The sequence below is a fragment of the Schistocerca piceifrons genome, chromosome 1 (assembly GCF_021461385.2).
Source record: "Schistocerca piceifrons isolate TAMUIC-IGC-003096 chromosome 1, iqSchPice1.1, whole genome shotgun sequence".
NCBI classification, from domain to species: domain Eukaryota; kingdom Metazoa; phylum Arthropoda; class Insecta; order Orthoptera; family Acrididae; genus Schistocerca; species Schistocerca piceifrons.
In genome coordinates this window covers 1,064,446,519-1,064,472,984 of record NC_060138.1, presented here as the reverse complement: position 1 = coordinate 1,064,472,984, position 26,466 = coordinate 1,064,446,519, and the positions used below count along the sequence as shown (strand labels likewise).

Genomic DNA, 26,466 nt, shown 5'->3' with positions numbered 1-26,466 from the left:
CACAGGAAAGGCAGCAACAGCCAGGTTACAAGCAGTAGCATTATGATGCCTACAATCCGGGTTGAGGCATCACCACTTGCAGTTGAAATGCGTTTACCTGCTCATGGTTGGGTACGCACTCCCATGGCTGTGTCATACCTGATACGCAACCATACTGAACTGCTCCTAGAACTGGATCTCAGCATGGAAGCCAGTGAAGCATTTATGTTTGCTGGACATAAACAGGTAAAGTATTAACACAAACTGTCATATTTGAGAAGAAAGAAAGACACAGATGAATAAGTGTTTAAAATAAGGACATTAATTTTAATAACTTTCAAACAGAAACAGAATGTCTAAATACCAGTTGTAAAAACTAGAAAATATGGTAGATTTTTTTATCATAGAACTTTAGAAGTCCTTTCATTTTGAAAAACTGGTGCATATATAACAGAATTTAAAAAAAAGAGTTAAATACAGCTAAATAAGGAGAAAAAATCCTTTCTCTTATCATTTTCCTCCTTTCTGAATTTGTAAAAGTGTAAAAGCTGTTGATGCTATTGTATTTTGTAATTTATTTTTGGGGCACGGTTGCGTTAGGTGTTACTGCTCCACCAGTTCTTAAATAAATATTATTGTTAGGTCTTACAATTTAATATTTATTCGTGTTTACAATAAATTTATGCAGTTTCTGCACACCAGTGTGAGTTTAAAGTGAGGGAATTGGTACATGTGGAGTAAGGAGGAGAGTGGGGGTGGAAGAGAGAGGAGGGTGGGGAACAGGAGGTGGTGGTGGTGGGTGGTACCAGGGACTAGCAGAAATTGAGACCAGGAAAATTGCAGGGTCAAAGGGTAAAGGGTAAGAGTAACTTCCATCTACATACAGTATATATACGAATAATTGACACCATCGAATAATCCGCAAACCGTAATTTTAAGGAAAGAGGTTGGGGGGGAGGGGCAAAAAAAATTTAAGTTTCATTCATTTTGTAATTTCTTAGATTGCCACAGCCATATAGTGGGACCTCTTGGAGTCGGATGTACTACCAGTACCCTGCATCTTCCCAACACGATATTTCGACATTGTAACTTGGCATCTTCATCGGCCGTTTCCTGCAACTGGCGAACAAGCTGATCATGTCCCGTACTTATGCCTGGTGTTCCCTACACCATCCTTGCCTGCTGCAACAGTTTCTAGCAGTGCTATTTGTCTCTATGCATTTTATTTTCCACCTGTGTCAGTTTCCACTGTTTTGCCTGCTGACGTCTGTGCCAAGGGTTTCTGTGCTAGGTCCGCACCCACCAGGACATTCCTAGCACTATCAACATGCTGCGGACATTCATCATGCTGTTGGCAACTGATCAAATCAGGCTGCTGTGGGAGTTTCATATTCTGTCTGTGCATGCCACAGTAACCTTTGGTGTCGGTGGCTGCCATCTGTAGTTCTGTACTGTGTCTGCTCTCAAGTTGTATGCTGCCTGAGGTTTTGGGTGGTTGGTGTTATTCCCTCTCTTGTCTGTGAGCACAACAGTTGTCTCCTGAGGCGGTAGCTGCTGCCTAAGGCCCTATAAGTGATTTGATCCCTGGTCATCTGGGGTTCATTACGAGAGAAGGGAACCTTATTCCATTGTTTCTCTAGAAGTTCCAAAGCCAGATTCCATGCCATTCTGAGCTGGTATCCTGCATCCCAGTTGATCAGGTTCTCTGTCATCTTGATTTCGATAGATTCAGTAATCACACTCTCCAGAAATCTGTAGGTCTGAGCCAGGATCGTGGTTTTATCATGATTCATAGCATGTTCAAGTTCCAAGAAATGTTTTATTACTGCAGATTCAGTGGCCTGTCATAGTCTGGTATGTCTTCGGTGTTCTTTACATCTAATGTTAACTGTTTTGGTAGTCTGACCAATGTAAGACATTCCACATTCACATGGTATATGGTAGACACCAGATTTTCTTAACCCCAGATTATCTATGTCCATTGCATGGAGTGCCCTGATCTTGTTTGGTGGGCAGAATGCACTTGTGATTCTGTGGTTTTTCAGGATCCTACTGATGTCAACAGATATAGACTGTGCATATTGTAGAAAGGCTACCCTCCTGGTCTTTTCTTCTTTTTCTTCTCCTCCTCCTCCTGCCATTATATCAGGTCATATGGCGGATCATAGCGCTTTGGGGATCTCCCCGTTTGAGTACCCATTGTCTGTAAATGCTTTCTGTAGATGTTCTAACTCTGCTGCCAAGCTGTCTGAGTTGGACAGTGTCTTGGCTTAGTGTACAAGTCACCCCAATATCCCATTCTTCTGTGCTGGATAATGGCAGCTGACAGTGTGTAGATATGTCAATGTGTGTTGATTTCTTATACACATTATGGTCTAATGTGCTGTTTGTCATCCTTTTCACGAGGACAACTAGGAATAGAAGCTGACAATCATTCTCTAGTTCCTTTGTGAACTAAATGTTGGGGTGACTCGAGTACAGAGGGTCAAGGAACTCATCCAGTCTTTTCCGGCCATGTGGCCAAATGACGAATGTGTCGTCAACGTACCTGCTAGGCAACAGTTCTAAGTGCCTCATCCTCAAATCTCTCTCTAAATAGATTTGCCACTACTGGAAATAAGAGACTAACTGTTGGCAATCCTTCAGTCTGTTCATAAAATTGGCCTTCACATAGTAGGAAGTAAATTGATAGCATTAAAATATGATTGAAAAAGTCCAGCAGAGCACCATCAAATCTCTCACTGATTAAATTGAGTGTGTCCTGAAGTGAATAGCGCCACTAGAAATGGGTGGTATAAGGAGCACCAGACACCACCCAGGCATAAATATGGTACGTGGTCATGGAGGAGGAGGAGGAAGAGGAGGAGGAGGAGGAGGAGGAGAAGAACAGGGGGGTAATGTTTCTACCACATACATGGTCTGTATATGCGAAGATCAGCAGAATCTTGAAAAAACACAAAATAAGAGTGTGTTCTGTGCACTAGAAAACATCGGGGCACTCTGTGGAACGGTCAAAGATGATCTGGAGTTAAGAAAATGTGGTATACCATGTGAATGTGATATGTCTTACATCGTTCAGACCATTAGAACAGTTGGCGTAATATGTAAAGAACACCAAAGACTTTCCAAGCTATGATAGGCCACTGAATCAGCAGTAGGAGAAAATCTCCCGGAACTTGAACTGCCATGAATTATGATAAAACCAGGATCCTCACTCATACCCGCACATTTTAGGATAGTGTGATTACTGAATCTATTGAAATCAAGACGATGAAGGAACTGATCAACCAGGAAACAGGATACCAGCTCAATACAGCATGGAATCCAGCTTTGGAACTACTAATGAAACAGAGGAAAAAACTTCCCTTCTCTGGAAATGAACCTCAGACAACCAGGGGTGTAATTATTGGATCAGATCTCTTATGGAGAACCAGGTGGTGACTACGTTCTTGGGAGACAATTATAGTGCTCACTGGCAAACGAGGGAATAACATCAACCACCTGAAATCTCAGGAACCACATGACCTGGGAGCAGACACAGTACAGAATTCCAGACAGTGGCCACCACTAGGAGAGATTGCTGTGGTGCTCACGGACAGAATGTGCAATTCCCAAAGGAACCTGATTTGGCAGGAAGTGCACCTTGTTTCATTGCAAATAAATTATTCTAACATGATGATTATTTTGATCATGATTTTCATTGTCTCTCCTACCAGAAGAATCATTGTTGTCATCACTGTCCTCCCATAGAGTGCCATCCTTGGTGCTGTCCAGAGAATTTATGATACCACATTTTTTTGTAGGATTTTTCCATCAGTGGAAGTGGAATGGAGTCCTTGCACATTTCATCCACTCAGAAGTCTGCAACAAATGTGGCCACTTGATTTTTCCACTTGGCGTGAATTTGTGGTTTTCAGTGGCCATTTTGACTGAAAAACCTCAATAGCCAGCCTCACCGTGCTTTGAAACTGGTGATGCCTTGTTCTCTGGCTAAAGTCAATGCTTTGAGTTGGCACATTTCATTAGGTACCAGGCATCTGTATTGTTACTTCTCATCTGCATAATCACAGAGCCTTTTTTCAATGTTCAGATGATTTACTTTCTGGCTGTAAAATGCCCAGTTTCTTGAAGGCACATTTTGTTTTTTCACCAGTTGCAAATACAACCCTTGCTCACTTCATACTTCCTCCCACTGCACAGTTTACATTTTTCTCTGCTTCTTTAGGAATGTTAAGGTTTTCTTTAGCTGTGTATGAGCCGTAACGAGAACTTGTAGCCATAATAAGCAATTTAGCATGTGGTTAATTATTTCACTTCTTACGTGCCACTGACGCATCACACATTGAGGCCACAGTAGTGCTATAGTATAACAAGACCTATTGCTGGAGGTCGAAGAGTACCAGCCTTATTGCAATTAATCTGTGCACCCCAGTTTTTTTGTCCTTAACTTCAGGAAAAAATATTTGTAGATTATTCTCATATTTGAAAAGGTTGTTGATTGGGAGGATCCAGATGGGAAAGGTTGTGAAGCAACCATTGAAATCAATGTGCAATTATTTCCTTCATTATATGGTGTTCTTTGCTCTTGTCCACAGTTTGGTAACGCCCACTCATTTGCATGTACACCTGCTTGATGGTCATGTTCATATAAAAGTCTGTCCAGAAGTTACTGTGGAGCTTTGATAGAGTATGATATGCCAGTTAGAGGATTAGAATATGGTGGTTGGCTTTCAGGTTCTGCTGAATGGGTCAGGAGTCCACTACACACAGTAGGCTACATGGTTAGCAGGGACTGTGTGATGTGAACCTGGCAGTTTGTTATGTTAGATGGTCTTGGGGAAATACAAAAAGGGCTTCAGCCTCAAAGGGTGCAGTTCGAACACAGGAAGAACATTGATATAGGAACCATTGGTATAACAGTTTATAAATTATCGTTACTGTATTGGGAAAGTACCATGGCTCCAAGTGCTAATAGAAAGTACTGATGCTAAAATCATTATAGGCACTGAAAGCTGGCTAAAGCCAGAGATAAGTTCAGCAAATATTTTTGTGAAGAACGTAACGGTGTTCTGAAAGAATAGGCTAAACACAGTTAGCGGTGATGTGTTTGTTGCTGTAAGTAGTAGTTTATCTTGTAACAAAATTGAAGTTGATAGTTCCTGTGAGCTATTATTGGTAGAGGCCATTCTTGGCAACTGGAATAAAATAATAACTTGATCCTTTTACCGGCCCCCCAACTCAGATGATACAATTGCAGAAAAGTTCAATGATAACTTGAGTTTAATTTCAGACACGTATCCGACTCATACAATTATAATTTGCAGTGACTTTAATTTACCCTCAATATGTTGGTGAAAATACATGTTTTATTGTGGAGGTATTGCATAAAACATCATCCGAAATTGTGCTAAAAGCATTCTCTCAAAATTATTTCGAGTAGTTAGTTCATGAGACCATGTGAATAGTAAACGGTTGTGAAAACACACTTGACCTCTTAGCAACAAATATTCCTGAGCTAATAATGAACATCAGAACAGACACAGGAATTAGAGAACACATGGTTGTCATAGCAAGAGTGAATATTGTAACCCCCAAATCCTCCAAAAATAAATGAAGAATACACCTATTTAAAAAAAAAGGCAAATAAAAACTGACTTGGTGCCTTCCTAAGAGACAATCTCCACTACTTCCAAATTAACAATGTAAGTGTAGACCGGATGTGGTGTGAATTCAAAGAAATAGTATCAACAGCACCCCGAAGTGTTCAATGGAACATGTATTCAGCCAGCTAACCCACAAAATGTTCGATGCACAGCAGTGAAATTTATAATCATGCTTGTCACAAATATTCAGCTGCTGCAGCTTCAGCTGTGTTCTTAGGATCCTGCCAAACCATACAGCAAAAAATTTTTGGTGGCCAACATTATATGTGAATACTTAGCTTTTGTTGTAGCTATACTGCATCTGTGTATATTAATTTAAATCAATAATTTCCATTGTTTAATTTAATCCTGTAACTTTTCATATTTGTGTGTTCACGCTACTTAACGGTGATGTTGCTATTGGCTGACAAGATCATGTGTCCAATGCTCGGAATATCTGCTGGGTCATTCCATGTCAGCTAACCTAGACCTGCCCTGCCCTTCCTTCATGGAACTCATTGAAATTTTATGTGAACATTTGCACGTCACCTACAAACATTGGTAAAGTTTAATGTTCGTCGAAGCAATACTGAGTGGGATATAGTCACTTGTTTGACTCCATGCACAGATTTGCATAAGACAAGCATGAGTTTCTGGTGACTTTGAGCTATTACATCTAAGGCTATATTTCGTTAAAAGAAACAAAATTGGACATCTTGGACAACTTTATGTTCTCTTAAATATAATTGAAAGAATTTTGACTTCCTATGTGTCAGGGACTAAAGGTATGATAAATGTCAACCTAAATGTAGCCTAACAACACAAAGTTCTCAAATATAAAGTTTCATATATGTAATACGTTCCAGCACTGAATAAATGATGTGCTAATTTGAAGATTTTGCAAAAAATGTGGTATTTTCAAATTGATATTGCAAAAAACTGTGTTATATAAAACTTTCAAAACTGGGCTCATTAGAAAGACCATGGTTCTAACAGCCAAGAAAAAAAGTATACAGCACAGACTAACAATACTAGATAATTTGCATCAAAGTTGGGCACAAAAATCGCAGCATGAACAAAATTTAAACTTTGGAATCTTATGTTTCATGGAGTAAACTTATACTTAACATGAAACTTACTATGCAGTTGGTCGGTATCTCAAGAATGTGGACTATAAAATTTCATTCACTTACTGTTTTCCAGTAGTCTACACAGTTGTTGAAAAGATGACAATTTTTGTGAAAAGTTGATTTGCTATTAAAACTTCTAAACCAGTCTTATTTGAATTTGAAACAACACGTTTTAAGCCCCCCGCCACACACACACGGAACATTCCAACATGGACTAACAGTGCTACATAAATTGAAGAATACTCGTAAGAAAAATTGCTCTGTGAATAAAGTTTTAACTCTGCCTTCTTATATCTCGTTGATTAAAAGCGTGAGAAACATGAAACTGTGGATCTGGTAACTTAGTAATATAAGGCTTTCCAATATAAAATGTAATTCACAGTCTTTTTGTTGTGCTTATCTGTAACTCAGCATCTCCACTGTATAGCAACTACCCATTTCATAATACTGTTGAAAAGGGAGTCTCTTATTCATGATTAATACATTAGCGTCTTAAAATACAGGTATGAAACTGGCATCCATGATGCCCTTTTGCCTATGGTCGTGAAGTCTCTTGTATGTTGAAATTTTCCAAAAATATTTAGTTTACTGCAAAATCGGTATGCATATCAGAAGCCTGTTAAAAAACTGTCTAATGATATTTCATTCATCCTTGTACGATTAGTACGTGTTGAGAAAAAAGGTTGTTGTTTTGAGAAATAATGGGTATGATACTGCAAAAATAATCTTGAAAATATAAGTAACTTGGTACATAAAAAAATATGTACTCACCAAGCTGTGGAAGGAGAACACACTTGTAAAAGGTATTACAGTTTGCTAGCTTTCAGAGCCAGTGGCTCCTCTTCCTGGCAGAAGGGTTGAAGAGGAAGAAAGAGAGTTGAAGGAAAAGGGCTGGCGAGGTTTAGAAAAAGGGGTCGGGTTCGGAAAAGTTGCCCAGAACCCTAGGTCATGAGAGACTTTCCATATGGGATTACAAGGAAAGACTGATTGTTGGGGACTGCACCAGACAAGATTTGAAAACCTGAGAGCTTAAAGGTGGAAGATAGGGTACATGCAATACAGAGATTACTGCTAAAACATCGTGCACGATTTAATAAGAGTGAAAAGCTAAGTTAATTGTATGTGATAGAGATGGGAGAGGGACAGCGAATAATACACAGGTCAGAAAAGGAAAGATGTAGAAAACTAAAAGGGAGTGAAGAAAGTAATAATTGCTGTGAAGAAATGCTGAGACCAAAGAAATTTACATAAATTAAGGCCAGATGGGTGGCAAGAACCAAGGCTATGTTGTAGTGCCCCTTCCCAACTGTGGAGTTCAAGAAACTGTTGTCTGTGGTAGGAAGAATCCAGATGGCTTGTGTGGCAAAATGGCATTGAGGTCACAGCCATCATGCCCTGCAACAGGAGACTGTTTGTTACCAGTATATACCACCTGCTTATCCCTAATCATCCTGATTGATAGCTTGGTGGTAGTCATGCCGATGTAAAGGGCCAAACAGTGTTTAAATAACAGCTAGTATATGACATGTCATTTCACAGATGGCTCGCCCTTTGATAGTATGTTTTGCCAATTACAGGGCTGGTATAGGTGGTGGTATGAGAGTGCATAAGGCAAGTCCTGCTCTGGGGACAGTCACAGGGGTGCCATATGGTAGGCAGATGGCTGCAAAATGAGCGTAGTGCCTGATAAGATTATTGTAGAGATTGAGAGGGTGACAAAAAGCTATTCCAGGTGTGATGGGCAAAATCTTGCACAGAATGAACCTCATTTTAGGGCATGATGGAAGTCGTTGCTTGTCGAAATAGCTGATTAATACATTCAAGACCAGGATAGTAGTGAGTGACGAGGAGGATCACTAAGTTGTTTTTTGGAGGGATCAGCAGTACCAGGATTGGATGTGATGGCCCAGGAAACATGCTTTTGAGCTACGCCAGAGGGGTACTTACATCCAGTGAAGGCTGAAGCGAGAATGTGGCGTATTGCTGTAAAGAGTGTGTATCTGTAGAAATATGTTTACCTCAAATGCCAAAGCTGTATGAGAATGAACGTTTGACATGGAAATGAAGGTAGCTGTCAAAATGTAAGAACTGTTGTTTGTTAGTAGGTCTAATGTGGACAGATATGTTTAGCTGACCTTCAGTGAGGATGAGATCAATGTCAAGGAAAGTGGCATGGGATCTGGAATAGGACCACATGAAATTTAATTGGAAGAATGTATTTAGAGATTCCAGGAATTTTAAGAGGTCAGCCTCACCATGAGTCCATATGGCATAAATGTCATCAATGTATCTAAACCGAACCATGGGCTGAAGACTAGCTCGTGGCCCACATGGGCCAGTCTGTGAGATATAGGTTCGGCCAGCTGAAACCAGCACTGTACATGACTAGACAGGCATGTATTATCACTTGAAATGTTGCTGTAACTTATAATGGAAGGGGAGGTGGTGCAGGGGAAAGGGGGGGGGGGGGGGGGGTTGATCACAGTGGCAGGCAGACCTAAGTATTAGTGCATAAGGCAGATCGTTGACACTATGGAATGCAGCAGTTATGCTGAAATGAAGAAGATAACTGTCAATTAACAGGAATGGGAAATGGCATCAGACCAACCTTTCGGGGTGACAGCAGGACTAAGACTTAAACATGCTAGTGTAAAAGTGCATTTCTTCATATTTTTAGTTACTACAGTTGCTCTATGTACCAACAGAAGTTTATATACATTAGTTACATTTTCTTTTTATTTTATGGCTGATTTGTTGGTACCAAAAATATAAGCTCATTTTTGTAAATAATGAACTATGGAAAGCATAGTGTCAAATAACAATAATATTATGAAAAGGGTAGGTTGCCGCTCACCATATAGAGTTCCAGACAGGCACAACGACATGACTATTATATGTTTTGGCTTTTGGTCACAAGGCCTTCTTCTGAAGTAGAAAACATGCACACACAACCACAACTCACATACACGTGACCACAGTCTCTGATAAATGTGGCCGGAATGAGTTGTAACTGTGCCTCATGGGAGCAGTAATCCAGTGTTGGGGGATAAGGAGGCAGCATGGGATGATGGGAGATCGCAGAATGGGATGGTGGAACGTATGAAGTTGCTTGTGGGAGCATGCAGGGATGTGAAGGGGACAGGATAGGGCTGCAAGGTGCAGTTGGAAGGCTTAGGAGGAGGACGGGGAAGATGAGTGGAAAAAGAGAGAAGCACAGAAGGGGAAAAAAAGACTAGTGGGTGCTTTGATGGAACAGAAGTTATGTAGTGCTGGAGTGGGACAGGCAGGTGAAGGACAGAGAATAGTGTAAGTTGAGGCCAGTGGGATTATGGGAACATAGGACATATTGCAGAGAGGGTTCCCTGTTCAATTAAGAAAAGTTGGTGTTGGTAGAAAGATCCAGATGATGCAGGCTGTGAAGCAGTCATTGAAGTGAAGCACACTGTGTTGGGCAGCATGTTTAGCTACTGGGAACTCCAGCCGTCTCTTGGTCAGTTTGTCGTTGGGCATTCATGCAGACAGCCAGCTTGTTAGTTGTCGTGCCTACATAGAAAGCAGCATAGTGGTTGCAGCTTAGTTAATAATTACATGACACAGTTATCTACCCTTACATTACATACTGCTCTGTATACAACATATGTTTCTAATCACTGAGTGATTGATGATCATAAAACTTTTAGTGACTTCCCCATTAATTGTGCCCATACTTATTGTGTTTGTTTCTTTAGTTGCAGTTAAGAATACTACCAGACAGTATTCGTACATTGGACTACAATCTATATCCTCTACTCTCTGGTCTTGTTGCACTGCCACGACTGAAGCTTACACCTGTGGAAAGATCAGACTCTCCTGTACACCAGTCTCTTCTCTCTGAGCTACTAGAACGTTCCTTGCCGTCTCATGTTTATGTCATGGTAATTTTTCATTTTTTTCGATTTTAAGGTTGTTTGAAATTTCAAATTTAAACCAAAACTCTTGTACTGTGGTAAGGGGCAAAAACAAGGCAGAAACAAAAACTAATTGGAGCATTGCCATCAGGGACAAATAAGTTCAGATGGCAGATATGAAAGGTTAGAAGACAAACATAAAATGAAGGTGAAAGATTCAGTAAGAGTGTTGTATTGTTTAAAAATTAACTTTCAGCTGTGCCAAATGGGATAACTGTTTATTTAATTTTTGTTGAGGTTAAAGGAACTAAGTTGTAGCTATAGAAAGAATAGCGTAAAGTGGGATTCAGATAATGGCAGTGGCACATAAAACAAATTATATCATAATTGTGTTGTCAGTAAGTTATAAATCCTGTGAATTACATGTACAGTATATCGTAATCATATATTTACTCTCTCTATATATCACATAATAGTTGCACCTTCCAGCTAAGACAGTACAACCTACAGTAGTGCAGAGGCATTATATGTTAAGACAGTTCCATAGCATAGGACTTCAAAGAGCTCTCAGAACTGTAGCATTTTTGCATGCAGTTTGCTCTATGATTTCATGAGAATATATTTTCACTAGCACATAATGTACATATATGATCTTATCACCACCTCATAGAGGGGGTGTTGAAATTTTTACACTGACAGTTGCCCTCAATTGTGAACAGCCATTGAATTCATGTTATGTTCGGCTGCATGTTGTGCCACGGGGTGGTCTACTTTCATCTGCTACAGTTATTGCACAGCTTGTTACGACTACCAGTCAGCTGTTCACCAGGCTGGATGGCCACCGCCAAACTGTGGCCAAGAGCAAAGTAGACCAACTTGTGGCCACCTTCTGTACACTCCTCCTTCCTCCGACCTTCCCCACTTCTTTTCATGCCCCAGTTTCAAGGATTTTGTACCAGTTTCGTTTCTCTAGACTTTCACAGGGCTGTATTTCCTTTCACTATGGCTATATTTCTGTCTCCTTTGAGCACTTTAAACATATTTTTGTTTGCTTCCAAACTTTATGTAATTCAACTTTAAACAGCATCCTTCTAAAATTCCCATTTTTTACTGTCTTCTTTTCCTTTGTGTTGTCTTTACAAATATTTATTAACCACTGTAATCATTGCATCTGACTACTCCCCAATAATATTTGAAGATCTGTATGCTCAACCACATGTATTTCATTCTGTATAAATGTTACAAAAATATCCATCTCCTCTTCTGTACTATTACTGTTGTACCTTATCTAATCTATTATATCCAGTCATTAATTCTTAATTTTGATATTTCTCTCGATTTTAGTGGGTCCAGTATTTCATTTAATTCACCTTTGAAGGAACTATGATTTATTTACACTTAATGGTCTCCGTGGAAAAGAAGGGTTGCACTTCTGTCATGTTGAATGATTCTCTTAAGTGTCATTGGTCCTGTTCTTGCAGGATCTTTTTCTGGCCACAGCAATGTCAGAGATTTGGTATCTTGGAGGTGCTGTGTCCCATTGCTTGTGTGCCGACTATAACACCACATTCAAACTCACTTGGATCTTGACAACCTACCATTGTAGCAGCAGTAACCAATCTAACAACTGTGCCAGACAGTTGTTGTCTGTTCTGTGCAACAATAAATCAAACAAATCTAAAGGCTGTCATTTCAACTAATTACATAGTGTCTACAATTACAATTTAAATCGGACATGTCCAAAAGAACAGATAGCATCTTAGTATATATTGCATTACATTGTTGACATCTGCAAGCATTTCTCACGCATTGCTACAGTGGGTTAATTGATTTTTTTTTTATTGTTCAGTGGGACTGTTTTCATTTTTCCATAAAATTCGAGTATATTTCACGTCTCAAGAGCTTTTGAGTTAAAATTTAGAAGGGATCAAAACTCTCTACCACTTTAACAGAATTCATAGTAATTGCTGAAAAGTCATCGAGTAAAACAGAAGCTATATCTGGGATTCCCCAAGAAAGTGTTATAATCGCTCTGTTGTTTATAATCTATATAAATGATTTAGGAGACAATCTGAGGACCCATCTTAGACTTTTGCAGATGATGCTGTAGTTTAACATCTAGTAATGTCATCAGAAAATCAAAAGCAATTGCAAAATGATTTAGACAAGATATATGTATGGTGCAAAAAGTGCAGTTGACTGTAAACAATAAATAGTGTGCAGTCATCCACAATAGTACTAAAAGGAATCCATTAAATTTCTGTGTAACAATAAATCAAACAAATCTAAAGTCTGTCATTTCAACTAATTACATAGCGTCTACAATTACAATTTAAATCGAAATGACCACATAGAAAAATGTTGTGTGGAGGGCAAACCAAAGACTGTGCTTTGTTTCCAGAACACACAGAAGATGCAACAGATTTACTAAAGACATTGCCAACGCTATGCTTGTCTGTGCATTTCTGGAGTATTGCTGTGTGGTATGGGGCACTTACCACACAAGATTGATGGAGGACACTGAAAAAGTTATAAGAAGGGCGAAATCAAACAATGGAAAAATGGAGGATGGGAGGAGATAATAAGAAGGGCAGCTTGTTTTGCGTTATTGGCAGTCATTAAAACAAAGGCATTTTTCATTGCAGTGAAGACTCTTCAGGAAACTTCAGTCACCAACTTTCTCCTCTGTATGTGAAATATTTTGTTGACACTCACCTACATAAGGAGGAATGATCATCATAATGAAATAAGAAGAATCTGAGCTTGCACAGAAAGATTCAGGTGTTCATTTTTCCCATGCGCTGTAAGAGAGTGGAACAGTAGAGAAACAGTCTGAAGGTGGTTTGATGAACCCTCTGACAAGCACTTATGTATTAATTGCGGAGTAGTTGCGTAGATGCAATGCTCATTTTTTCTTTCTCAGTTTTAAATTCTTGTGACAAATAGCAACATAAGATGCGAATTTAAATCAGTCATCATTGGACTTGGAGATATCCTTTATGTAACGTTAATCCCAGTCATACTTTAGAAGCTACCTCATGCCTTTCTCGTTTCTCTGTGTATGTTTGTCATTTCTCTACATCTTATACTCATTAAAATCATTAATATCAGTTAATTTAGTCTTAGCTGTACCTTCATCACTTAAGTCCAAGAATTCTTTTTTTCCACATTATCTGTATTTTTTACTACACAAAAGATTGTATTTTAATCATTAATCATTTAAAAAATTATTGTAAATGAGAATATTATTTTGACTAACAATAATTTTGTAGTTGTAAATTTAATAACTACTTCAGTTTTAGTGAACTTTTTTCAAAGTACTGAAGATATGTCACGTTCATATAAAATCTTCTATGTTACAGCCACAGGCAAAAAAAGCTGCAACATCTGTCGCAGTTGCATCTTAATTTCCATCAGAAGTTGCTTGGATGATACGTGACACCCTGTTAAGAAATTATGCCCTGTCATCTTTTTGGATAAATAAAAGTATTGACCATTTTGTAAAAATATTTATTGCTGAAATAAAGATAACTATTCAGTATTTGTATAAAAGACCTATTAGCCTTTCTCTCTGTGTGCATGTTTCTTTTTAAAACTGTAGATATTATATTTATGTATGAATTGACATTTGAATAAATTCTTAATTATTATATTTCATCCACTTCACCAAGCAGAAAGGAACATTTATGGTATTAGAATATAATTTGTTTTCAGGCTCCTCCTTGGCTATGAAAATAACTGAGGAAAAGAGCTTGGAAATATTTTAATCTGAAGATGTATTAATTGTGTGATGAGATTTATGAATATTCTCATAAAACATTTGACACACCAGGTAAATGTTTTTAACGAGAATGTTATCACAGATACATTATTTAACTATTGTCTCAAAAAAGCTCTTTAGAAACGTAATAGTGGAACCTTGCACAGCGAGCATAATTCGTTCCAGAATCTTACTCATAGCATGAAACACTCCTTAAGAGAATCAATTTATCCCGTATAAGTTAATGTAAAATACGATAATGCGTTCTGTGCAGATAAATTACTAAAAGATTTATCTTAATAATGCCATTTATTCAAAGAAAATTGTACATATAGTATTACACGCTTTATTACTCACGATACATAAACTAATTCTTTTTTATTAGGAAGCTGTCTGTAGTCATTTGTTTCTGCTGACACTTCAACACTTGGCAAAAATGCAACACAGCATTATTGTCAAATAAATTTGTAGCGCACTTAGCACTGCATTACTGGGGTGATGATTTTTACTGCCACGATGCAACTGATCTTCATGCTTTCAGCATTTCTTTTATAGTGCCAGAAGATTGCTGCTTTGCTGTTACTGCCTCCTCCACCTCCTCCTCTGAAGAATCCTCCACAACTTCCTGCTGTGAAACACACTGCAATCCCATAAGCTTTTCAGTGGTCATTTCTTGTCTGTTATCTTCCACAAGCTCATGGATATCATTGTTATCCACTTCTGGTCCCATGCTCTTGGCCAAAGATGCAATCATGTTGACTGCAGGCTCCGCAGGTACTGACTCAAATGTCTCAAGTCACATCTGCCAAAGCACTGTGGCCAAAGATTCTTCCAAGCAGAAGCAAGAGTTCTCTTGGTAATCCCTTATCATGCCTCTTCGAGCATCTTGATGCAGGCAGCAATGTTGAAACGATATTTCCAAAACTCTCTGAGATTTAGATTGGTAGCTTCAGTCAACTCTAAGCAACGCTTGAAGAATGCTTTAGTGTAGATCACCTTAAAGTTAGAAATAATCTGCTGGTCCATAGGGTGGAGTAACAGAGTAGTGTTGGGGGGGGGGGGCAGAAATTGGATGTTGATGAATTGAAATTCTACAAGAAGGTGGTCCTGTTGGCTTGGAGAATGGGCAGTAGGGTTGTGCATAACAAGTAAGAAATGGACTAGCAGATTCATTGCAAGCAAATATTTTTTTCGCCAAAGGACCAAACACTTCATTGATGCAATCACAAAATAGATCATGTCACCCAAGCCTTGTTGTTGGACCTCCAAATCACATTTTACCTGCTCTTCTTGACTTTACACTTCTTGAAGGCTCATGGAGTTCCTTAATAGTAAACAAGCAGTTTAATTTTCAAATTGCCACTTGCATTCACACAGAAAAGCATTGTGAGATGCTCTCTCATTGGCTTGTGAGAGGTTAATGCATTCTCCTTTGCTATTATAAAGGTAAGCTTCAGCATCTTTTTCCAGAATAGACCCACTTGTCATAATTGAAAACCTGTTGTGGCAGATAACCCTCAGAATCTATAAGCATCTTGAAGTTGCTGATGAAGTTCTCTGCTGCCTGTGTGTCAGAGCTGGTTGCTTCACTGTGCATCACAATGTTATGGATGCTGCTTCTTCTCTTAAACTTCTCGAACCACCCATGACTTCCCATAAAGACTTCTTTGGGCCACTGATGATCCTGGTGTCTTTTTAACGAGGACAGTGAAAATTATTTCACCTTCTCATACATGATGTTCTTGTTAATAGTGTCGCCTTGCAATTGCTTTTCATTTATCCTTATATGGAGCAACCTTTCGACATCATCCAGAATACGAAACCATTGTTTAGATACTCTTGTCACTCCCTTTGAAGCATCTATCTCCTTAATTTTGTCCTTGTTTTTGAGGATAGTGCAAACAGTTGATGCGTACCGATTGTATGTGCATGCTAAATCAGCAACACTCACACCACATTTGCGTTTTTCCTTGATTTTTTTGTTTCATTTTGAAGGTCATTTTCTTTCTGTTTGGTTGCTTTGTTGCAGCTTTATCTTTGGGGACATTTCTTTGAAGGTTATTAAAGTTTGCACAGAGAAAAGGGACTGTGTGAACACAAGTTTAGGAAAATGTGTGATCACAAGCTGCACTAAAATGGTAGCAGAAACAGCGCTAAACCCAGACTGCAGCATGTGCATATGCATATGCATTCTTCATATGCCGCTGCCGACAATCAAAGGTGTTCATATTGTTGAAGATTTCCCCCGCTGCGCTGACATCACACTAAATTGTCATTACTCGTTATGTAAAACATCATTCGTTAAGTGAGTTATTTTTTTACAATTTGATTTGCTCATTATGTGAATTGCATGTGATAGGAGGTGCTCGTTAAGGAGGTTCCACTGAATGGAAATTTCTGGGTCCAGGAAGACCATCGAAAATTAGTGGTATGGGTTTCTCAGTGACATTTTAGAGTTTCTGTAAATCCTTTTGTGAGTGAAGATTCATAGAACACTATCTCACCACTGACTACTAGTGTTATACATACGGTTACTATCAACAAGTATGGGCCTGAAGATGGTGATGTAACAAAATTGAAACTAGTTGCCAATAAAACCAACACCTTAATACAACTGGAGGAATTACATCATTTTTCTGGAGGAATTACATCATTTTTTAACATACATAAATCAACAGTTCCACCATCTTAGCTTCCCGTTGTTGCTCATGGCAGCCGTTACCAACATACACTTCAAGGTAAGGGCATTGATGGTCCTTTGTAAAATTTTATGTCATTATCAGTTTTGTGTGTTCCAGTCTCTCTCAAATAAACAGCAAATTGGTCACGCAATAATTGAAGTGACATTAAACTGAAAGATTTACAACTAGGTAGGAGCCACAGAGTACGTATTTTGAACAGATTGTCATTTCGTCATGTATGATTATATCAATAACAGATAAGCAATCCTGGTTCTTCACCTCTTCAGCTACTATGAAGTTCATATTTCCAAATGACCTGAGATATGCTAATGTTACTTCCATAGATTCCAAATGAAATGATCCTCATGTATGCAGTCTGAGTCAAAAAATCTTAAACAAAAAAGATCTGAAACGTATTTCCATTTAAAAGGTAATAACAAACTTGTCACTAAACATTATGGTGACCATTACCTCTATTATTACAAAAAAAAACATTTAAAATGTTTGAATTTGAGAGAGTCAAATCAAGTGCACTTTCTTTTTGGCATTGTCAATAGCTAGTATAGTGCAGCTAATAAATGTCTGAGAAGGAAGACTGTGTAATAATAAATTATATTACTTATCTGTCTCTTGTGACTGCCTGACAAAAATGTGGCTCACTGGAAAACAAGGCACACTGCAAGAATATTTTGCATCTAGGAAGAAAGATCCAGGGTTTTGTCTTTATGAATAAAACAGTGTGTGGTTAGATTATATGCATCCTTTAGTTTTTGGTCATTTCACATGTAATATTGTTATGTTTCTACAATGATGGAATCACAACTGTTGAACATAGCAATATGTCCCAACAACCGCCGCATCACTCTCTTGCCAACGACATATGTCAGCTGCTCTTCAACATTTGCTGAAATTTGTTAGGTCAAGAGGCCAGAGATATAAAAACTCACAGTGCAGCAATCTTACAGAGAATCAATTTGTACTCCCAGAGAAATTTATATGCGATTAATTTATTTTTCAAATGTATATATGCAGACTGAAGTGACAAATGAAAATTTGTACCAAGGCCAGAATTTGAATGTGGGTCTCCTGCTCACTAGGCAGATGTGCTGATTACAATGCCACTTGTGGCTTTGCACAACTGCATGGACTAATCTAGCATGTACCCCTCCTCAATCCAAATTCCCATTCAGATGCTTCCAAATTACTACCTTGAGTAAATTACAGAACTAACAGTGTCAATAATTTCAGGTGTAATTATAATTTTTAAATAAATCGAAAATATGGAAAATGATTATATTATTTGAGAAATAATTAAATTAATAATTTTTGTTTGAGTCAATTTGAAAATAAACTTTTATATTTGAGTGTATATAAAATAACAGTTCACCCTTTGTTTACTACGAAGCTAAAATTTATGCTATTTCAGAAAAAAAGTCTGTGTCATGTGAAGTATTTGCCTTAGTGTATAGGGCACTCAGATTAAGTGTTCTGGTTTGTGGTGAAAATAGGGCCATTGACCAGTTCCATTACAAAAGTCCACCAAGAATTTTGCAAGCATAAAATGAGCAAAATTTTGACACCAAAATAATGGAACTGTGCATTGTTCAATTTTGACAAATGTAGAAAAAATTAATTTTCTGAAAAAGATTCTGAAAGTGAACTGTATTTAATGCATATGAGTGTTGTAGCTATGATAACATTTAACTGACAGAGAAAAAATTATATAAATAATGAAATGGCTAATAATGTGGAAAATTTGTTTGTTTCACAGATAAGTGATTTGTCTACTTGCACAGAATTTTTCTTACCTTAAAAATGAAACCATTTCAAAATTATTTATTGTAAAATGATTAAATTTTCACTTTTGAACTTCACAGTGCTGACCTAAATTGTGTAAATATTTACTTCGCAAATAGCGAAAAACTGAAAAACATTAATCAGACTTGTGTTACTCCTTACAATAAAATAAATACTACATGTATATTATTTAACATGTGTGCAAAAATCAAGGAAAATGCAGTAAAAATAAAAATGATTTAAATAACTAGTTATGCATTTCCTACAGCAGGTAAGTGCATGAAAATTGACTCACTCTAATTACAAAGGATAAGAAGCGTTTATAAGAGAAAATAGCTTCACTGAAGTTTGTCTTTTCATAAAATTTAGAAAACAGTCAAAATTTATAACATTCTACTTTCAAAACAGTTTCCGCTACCTTTCCTCAATTTTAATTGCCTGCCCCTCTCTCTCTCTCTCTCTCTCTCTCTCTCTCTCTCTCTCTCTCTCTCTCTCTCTCTCTCTCTCAAGTTTTTAAATAATCACACCTGTTTCATCATTTTGTTGCTATAAATTGCCATTCAGCAACATCATAACATTACAGATATTTTCCCACAGCTAACTTATCTACTATTTTCATTATATATGTTATCCCAAGCTATGTTTTATCATAAAAATTATTAGCTGTTGCCAGTTACTTTTCTCTAAGCCATCCGAATCACGGTAACCGTATAATGAACTTTCAACATATTTCCTGATACTAAAATACTTGTTCACATAAATGAACATGGCACCACAATTTGCAAAATAGTTCCATAACTTTACTATCTTCACCTTCTAAATCATCAATAAAATCATCACCACCACATTATCTCTCCTGTCCACATTTCCTCAACATCTTCTGAAGACCCTAGTTCAATATAATACCATCACAATGTAAGTTATCAACATAACAGCTTCATATTGTAAAAATATTCTCACCATAGAGCTTCAACATTGTAGACAATTACCTAGCACCCGTATATCACATGACCACTTCCCAAAAAAAATCATCATCATCTATCAAGTTTACTCACAAAATTACTCTTGCCTCTCAGTTATAACAGTCTTCAAATTTGCCCTACGTATGTAGTCTGAAACATGGTTTCCTTTCATGAATGAGATTCATTGTATAATGTAGTTGGAATAATATTTAAAAGTTATGGTACATGAAATTTCAGATTAAAAGCTTTTAATCACATTAAGATGTTAAAAAATATTTCAGTTCTTTCATAATAATTCAGACATTTACAATGTGACAACAGTGACTACCAAGTCACTACATGTTGCCAAACAGACGCAAATTCTCACAAATACATCACGGTAGTTCCCCAGATACGTCCAGAACATACACACCTATTAAACGAGACTGTTCAGGAATCTAAAGTACTTCTCATTTTATATTTTCTCCAAAAGTATTTTCAAGTCAAATACAGTGTGGTGCAAAATTTATTCTAAACAGCATAATACTTCCCAAATGTGCCAAATATTCATTATAGTGGCAAAGTTATTTGTGAGATATTGGGGTTGAGTTGATTTGGAGGGAAGAGACCAAACAGCGAGGTCATCAGACTAGGGAAGGAAGTCGGCCATGCCCTTTCAAAGGAACCGTCTCGGCATTTGCCTGAAGTGATTTAGGGAAATCATGGAAAACCTAAATCGGGAAGGCATACTCATTGTCATTGCAAGCCAAAATATTTTTCTTCAAAAGCAATAAAACTGATGTGCAAAACAGGAATGTAGAGCTGAGTAGGTCATTGCCCTTTCAGTTTCAGGGCAATCCGTATCTTGTGAAACTCACTCTCTGCAGGCAGGCAGTTGAATGTTTTGATATATTTTGCACATCTTGCACTATTTGTTGACCATAATACAATCTTTATTTACACATGACTCATTTATAAGGTTGTGTCTATTTGGTATTCCAATGAAGACCGTTGTCTTGCTCTTATTAAGGGTCCAGTGCTACTCTCAAGTTTTAGACAGCACTAGATATTTCGTTCTTGTAAACATCTTTGGTACCACCAACCTTTACTGTATATTCGTTTGTATTTGATGCAGTTCTGGCTTATATGTTTTTTGCAATTTCATATATAGGTGCCTCTGGATTCATGTAACTACTAGCTTTTGTACCATGTTCTTCCTGTAAAATTTTCATTGAAAGATTTCTTTCCCATCTTTCTTGTAATGTTTGTAGATCCACTTCTAATGGTTGTGGGCTTATCCATGATGGTGAGTAGGTAGAATAAGATTTGTAATGTTGCCATGAAACGTAACCACTTTCTTAACATAAATAATTACGGAACTCGAAATACATTCATTAACACAGTAAGTACACTGCACACTAGATAAAGACATTACACACACATAGTATTCTTAGTATCCAGTTTAACTTGTTCTTATTGACTTCGGAGGTTGATGTCATCACAGAGTGCTTCCCCTCATACACTACTGTGAGGAGCACAGGATGTAGGATAGGTGGAGGTGTCACTAATCCTCAACATAATTTCGCAGAAGGGGGGCAGGGGAGGATGGAATGGTAGGCCACACAGCAAGAAGGGGGTTTACTCATATTATACCAACACAGAGCAAAACAGAGGTACAGTTCTCCAAGGGCTTGTGCACAAAACCTGACTGTACATTGTCAGCTTGGGAAGGTGGCATATTGACTTGTCTGATGTTGTCTACTAGTGACTCTAACTCTGAGGTTGCCACAGCAGTGATAGCAGGAGGTAATGTGTGCGGACAAACATTCACCATACAGTATAAATGAATTCACACTCTTAGCCACAACTCTGCAAGAGGTATAGTTAGTTTTTTTATTTGCAACATGTTCCATTAAAACATTCTGTGACACACACACACACACACACACACACACACAGACACACACACAGAGAGAGAGAGAGAGGTGGGTGAAGTCAGACACGGGCATCTAGACTACTACTCATGGATACCACCAAGGGGGGCCACCAAACTTAATGCTTAATGTGCCAAGAGGTTTAGTATGGACTTTGGCACAAAATCTGGTGATCAGGAACTTTGTCACCACCTTTTCTCCCTTGCCAGCCAAATATTGACAATTAAAATTTTTTCCACCACCAGAGTTCGAACCAACTTACCCACACGTCGAGCACCATTGGACAAGTGTGTGTTAGGCACAGGACATTGTTACGGTGTAGGGTGCAGAGAGCAGTTCTTGTGCTAGAACTTCAGCCAATGGAAATCTGAAGTGTTTCACGAGATTATATTTGAACTGCCACTAAAATAATTACTTTTTTAGTATCTGAATTTTTAGTTTGGGAATAATTCTCAAACACCCTGATGAACCAAAATTGGCATGAATTTCAATTGAGAACAAAAACCTGTATTGTGAGAACATTTTGGGTAGCATAGGCAAACCTTTGGTCAAAGATTCTGTCGATTTAATGTAGGTTTGTTAGGAATGAATTTCCTCTCAGTTTATTTTCTTCACTAGTGACTCATTCAATGTGAAAAATCTTGAGCAAGACCATTTCCATCTCAATGCAAGATATCCAATTTGTGTACTGTCTACTGGTAGGAAACTGATCGTCTTTATTACTGTGGTCAATGGGATGTTAAACACTAGTCTTCTTTTTTTTTTTTTAATTGGTGTGAGACGACAAAACAATGCAGCTAGTTACTGGTGCCACTATTCCAAAGCAAACAACTGCTTTTGATGTTATAACTATCACTACTTCTGCATGTTTCATTTTTATTTCTTTAAGATTTTGTCACATACAAAAGATCAAACCAAACTAAACACATCTAACAGCCCATTGTGTATTCTCAGAGAATGATCAACCTGAAGTTACAAGTAGAGAAGTGATGTGACAAAAGAATCAAGGAAAAAAGAATTGAACACATGACAAATATGAAGCTGTGTATCATTGTCTGAAATGATTCATGAGTTACAAGTGGCTCATTAAAACTTATTCTAACATATAAACACTGAATCTTCAATGATGTTTCTAGGCACAGATGAATATTCAGTATTTCTACATCCGACCCATATTCAGTATTGCTGAAAGTTGTGCAGTCAGAAGTGTATTTCAGGCATATTTGACTGCAAACCCAATACATCATGGAACATTTCTTGCAATGAGCAGGAAATCTGGGTTTAAGACCCAACCCGGCAAAAACTTTCAAATCACTGACAGGTAGTACATCTGTACCTACTACTGCTGGTGTCTAACAATTTGCACTAAGTGAATAAATTTTGAATAATTTGTTCTAATATATATTCAAAGGTTTATTTTCATTTCGTACTTTTCACAACTTCACTTCTGAAGAAATGTAAGCAGCTCGATCAAAAAATATTATCCTTGGACTTATAGACATTAGTGGCTGGGCCAATAAACTTTTTCTCAAAAGCACATGCTATGGGTGTTTCTGATGTGGTCGGCCATGTCTTCATGGCCTGTTAGCACTTGCTGTTACACCTTATCTTTTAAATATCCTTATAGATAGAAATCTAGTGACCTAGCAGGCCAATTAATAGTGCCACCTCTGCCAATCCACTGTGACCAGTGTAAACACGGTCTCATACCTCCCGTGTTTCAACTGTGTAATGTGCTGGGCAACTGTCATGTTGATATGTCTAACCTTCAGTTAAAATAGCACCCTGTATACAGGGTGGTGGCTGAGGCCATTTGGTTGTGCAGTCCTGTAGTGGGTCTGGTTTGGTCCTCGATTTGTGGTGCGTTTCTGAAAATTAATCAAAATTATACTGAATGAATATTTTTTTATCGAATGCGGCAGAATAGAAAGAAAAAAGATAAACATGTCAAATTAGAAAAGATTTAAACATGTATTGATTAGTAACAAGAATTTCGTAAGTAGCATATACTTCTCCGTCAGCAGTAAGGTGCAAAGTAATATCAAACAAAGTTCCTAGGAGTAAAAACATTCACACTTGAGGAAAAAATTTCATTGTCATGTGGTGAAGTGTATAATCAACTAATTTGATGAGGCATTCCATTCACAGTAAGTGGCAAATGAAGACATTGATCCTAGTGTGTACCAACAGTCACTTATTAGGTGCATCTTCAAGATATCAGGCATCGTAACTGCACCTTCACAGCAAACACATTTACTAATGAGACTTGCCATAAATGAAATCATCAAAATTTCAAAAGAATAGTGATGTCTTCCATTCATTCATACATTCATCATATTCTGTGGATCACATCATGAAGGAGAACCTCCAGGGCAATAGAGCAAGTCATGATACATATTAATAAAAGACAAGAAAACACAGCTTAAGTCATACACTATATTAACAATAAACTATCACAATAGTGTTTAATACTAGTTCTGTTTATGCCAGTTAAATGTGCTCAAAAGAATTAGAAAAAAAATTGCAGCTATATCTCAGTTATATTGGGTAGTTGCAGGTTGCCTGTTATTGCGAAGTTAATATTTACTTGATTAACTTGGTATTTTTCTTAGAAAATAGTAATCTTGAACTATAACAATTAATGGAAGAAGTGGATAATGATGCATGCTTTTAATTTCCTTTTGAATTAGGTGAGATAACCAAGTACTTGCTTTATGTTAAATGGGAGTTTGTCAAATACCTTCACACCACAGTATGTAAGTTTGCTCTAAATGCTAAGTAAGGATGCAAAGTTTACACAGAAACATTATTTGTGGCTTTGTAGTGCAGATCACAGTTCAACTTGAACAGAATTTTCACAACAACATTACACTCTGATTAGAATAACTTTGCGACTGTGGTGGTGGCCAATTGTAATTCTTCATTGGCACCTATGTTGCCACTATACTGACTGATTTTTAGGCACCACAGAACTTTCCCAGGCATAGCAGAATGCATAGGAAGGGGAGAGCTAACCATTGGCCTAGCTGACAGCCCATTCTAATGTGCTCCCCACTGCCACTGATGCCAACAACAATCTGGAAGTATGTTTTGCCCCATTTGCAGTACATATACAGCTACTACTTGCTTTAAGTATGTTCATTGTTGTTTATATTTCAACCCTGCCTCCACCTTAGCTGTTTGTCAGTCACAAAGTTATTTTGATTGAAATGTAGAATACATAATAATCACATAGCACTAAATCTGCCAGCGACTTAGGAAAGCATTCAATGACAGCCACAGAAGTTTTCTATTATTTGTCCACTAATATAACATATCTGACAGGTACCGACATAATTTTAAAACTTTTAAACTTATACATTATGGATGTGGAACACTGTGACAGTGATGAACAAAGGTTTCTGGAAATTACTACAGCCAATCACTTTTTTTTTTTATTCTTCAATTTTTATTTACCATGACTGTTTTCGAATTGTCTAGCAATTCATCATCTGATGTTTATTGCACGTTAGCTGCATTGTTGGGTCATACAGCTGTAGCAAGACATAAAATGTAAATAATTCTGACCACATTCAGTACTGAAATAGTTCGTTTTTAGATCTTGTTACTGCTACATGACCCCAACAATGCTGCATACATGCTGTAAAATGTACCATCTGATGATAATGATTAGGCAGTTCGAAACCAGTCATGGTAAATTAAAATTGAAGAATAAAACAAAAGGTAACTCAATTGAAATTGCTTCTTCTGGACAACTCCTACTCTGCAGACAGATATTTAACTAAAATCTTGCAGTATAGAAGACTAAAATGATTGCCTCTTTTATCAAGAAGTACATGTAAACATTCATTAACAGTAACATGAGCTGCAGCAGACTAGTATGCTCATCGTTATTACTTCTAAGCCAGTGAGCCACTAGGTAATCTGTAAATGGCTAGTACATAGCCATAAACACAAATAGGACACATAATGAGAGTGGAAAACCAAAGCAAGCTACATCATTTTCATAGAAATAGCCCACTGATTCTTAGAACATGGCATTAGTTTAAACTAATCAAATCACACATAAACAATAAAATCTGTCTCTATAAAGAGATCTACTGCTCAAACTATTACAAAAGGTAGAGTGCCAAAACTGAAAGTTTTGATTCCACCCACCTGCTTTGACCAGTAATGTCATCAAGATGGCATACACACCTACTTCAAGCGTGTACAGTATAGCGGCCATGATAACATTACACCTGTAAAGTGCAAGTGAAATATTTAACTCCAGTAACAGAATGAAACTAACAGGGCAACCAAATGAAGAAGAAAGGGGTTTCAGGTGGGGACAAACTAAATATATGACAGTAAGAATAATGACATCACTGCAAAACAAATATTCATCCAAAAATCAAGAGCACACAATTCTCAACATTTAAAACAACAAAAAAATTGTAAGAACTAAAACTACTGGTACTGTAAATTTAGTGTGTCCTATGTACCACAATACCAGTAACCCACACACAATTAAAAAACCGTATACTGCAGTTTTCACTGTACCTACATAGCTTCAACAAAGCCCTTGATAGATGGAACCAATATTCAACTTTAAAACAGCACGTTTTGCTTCACTTGTATAGTTCAAATGAATCCATAGATAATATGAACTTGCACACAACTCCAAAACCTGATACCATAAATTTCACTTGACCTGTATGGCAGCAAAAAAACGA

The 26,466-nt window shown here is 37.6% G+C and overlaps 1 protein-coding gene across 2 annotated transcripts in view; it reads left to right on the top strand.

Annotated features, from left to right (window-relative positions):
• Window positions 1-14,192, top strand: part of LOC124755725 (trafficking protein particle complex subunit 11) — a 121,985-nt gene extending 107,793 nt beyond the window's left edge. For both annotated transcript variants that reach the window (XM_047249047.1, XM_047249046.1), the window contains exons 18-20: window positions 6-225; window positions 10,480-10,665; window positions 14,001-14,192. In XM_047249047.1, the coding sequence (XP_047105003.1) occupies window positions 6-225; window positions 10,480-10,665; window positions 14,001-14,045 (451 nt within the window). In that variant the 3' untranslated portion in view covers window positions 14,046-14,192. The remainder of the gene's footprint in view (window positions 1-5; window positions 226-10,479; window positions 10,666-14,000) is intronic.
• Window positions 14,193-26,466: the final 12,274 nt, after the last annotated feature.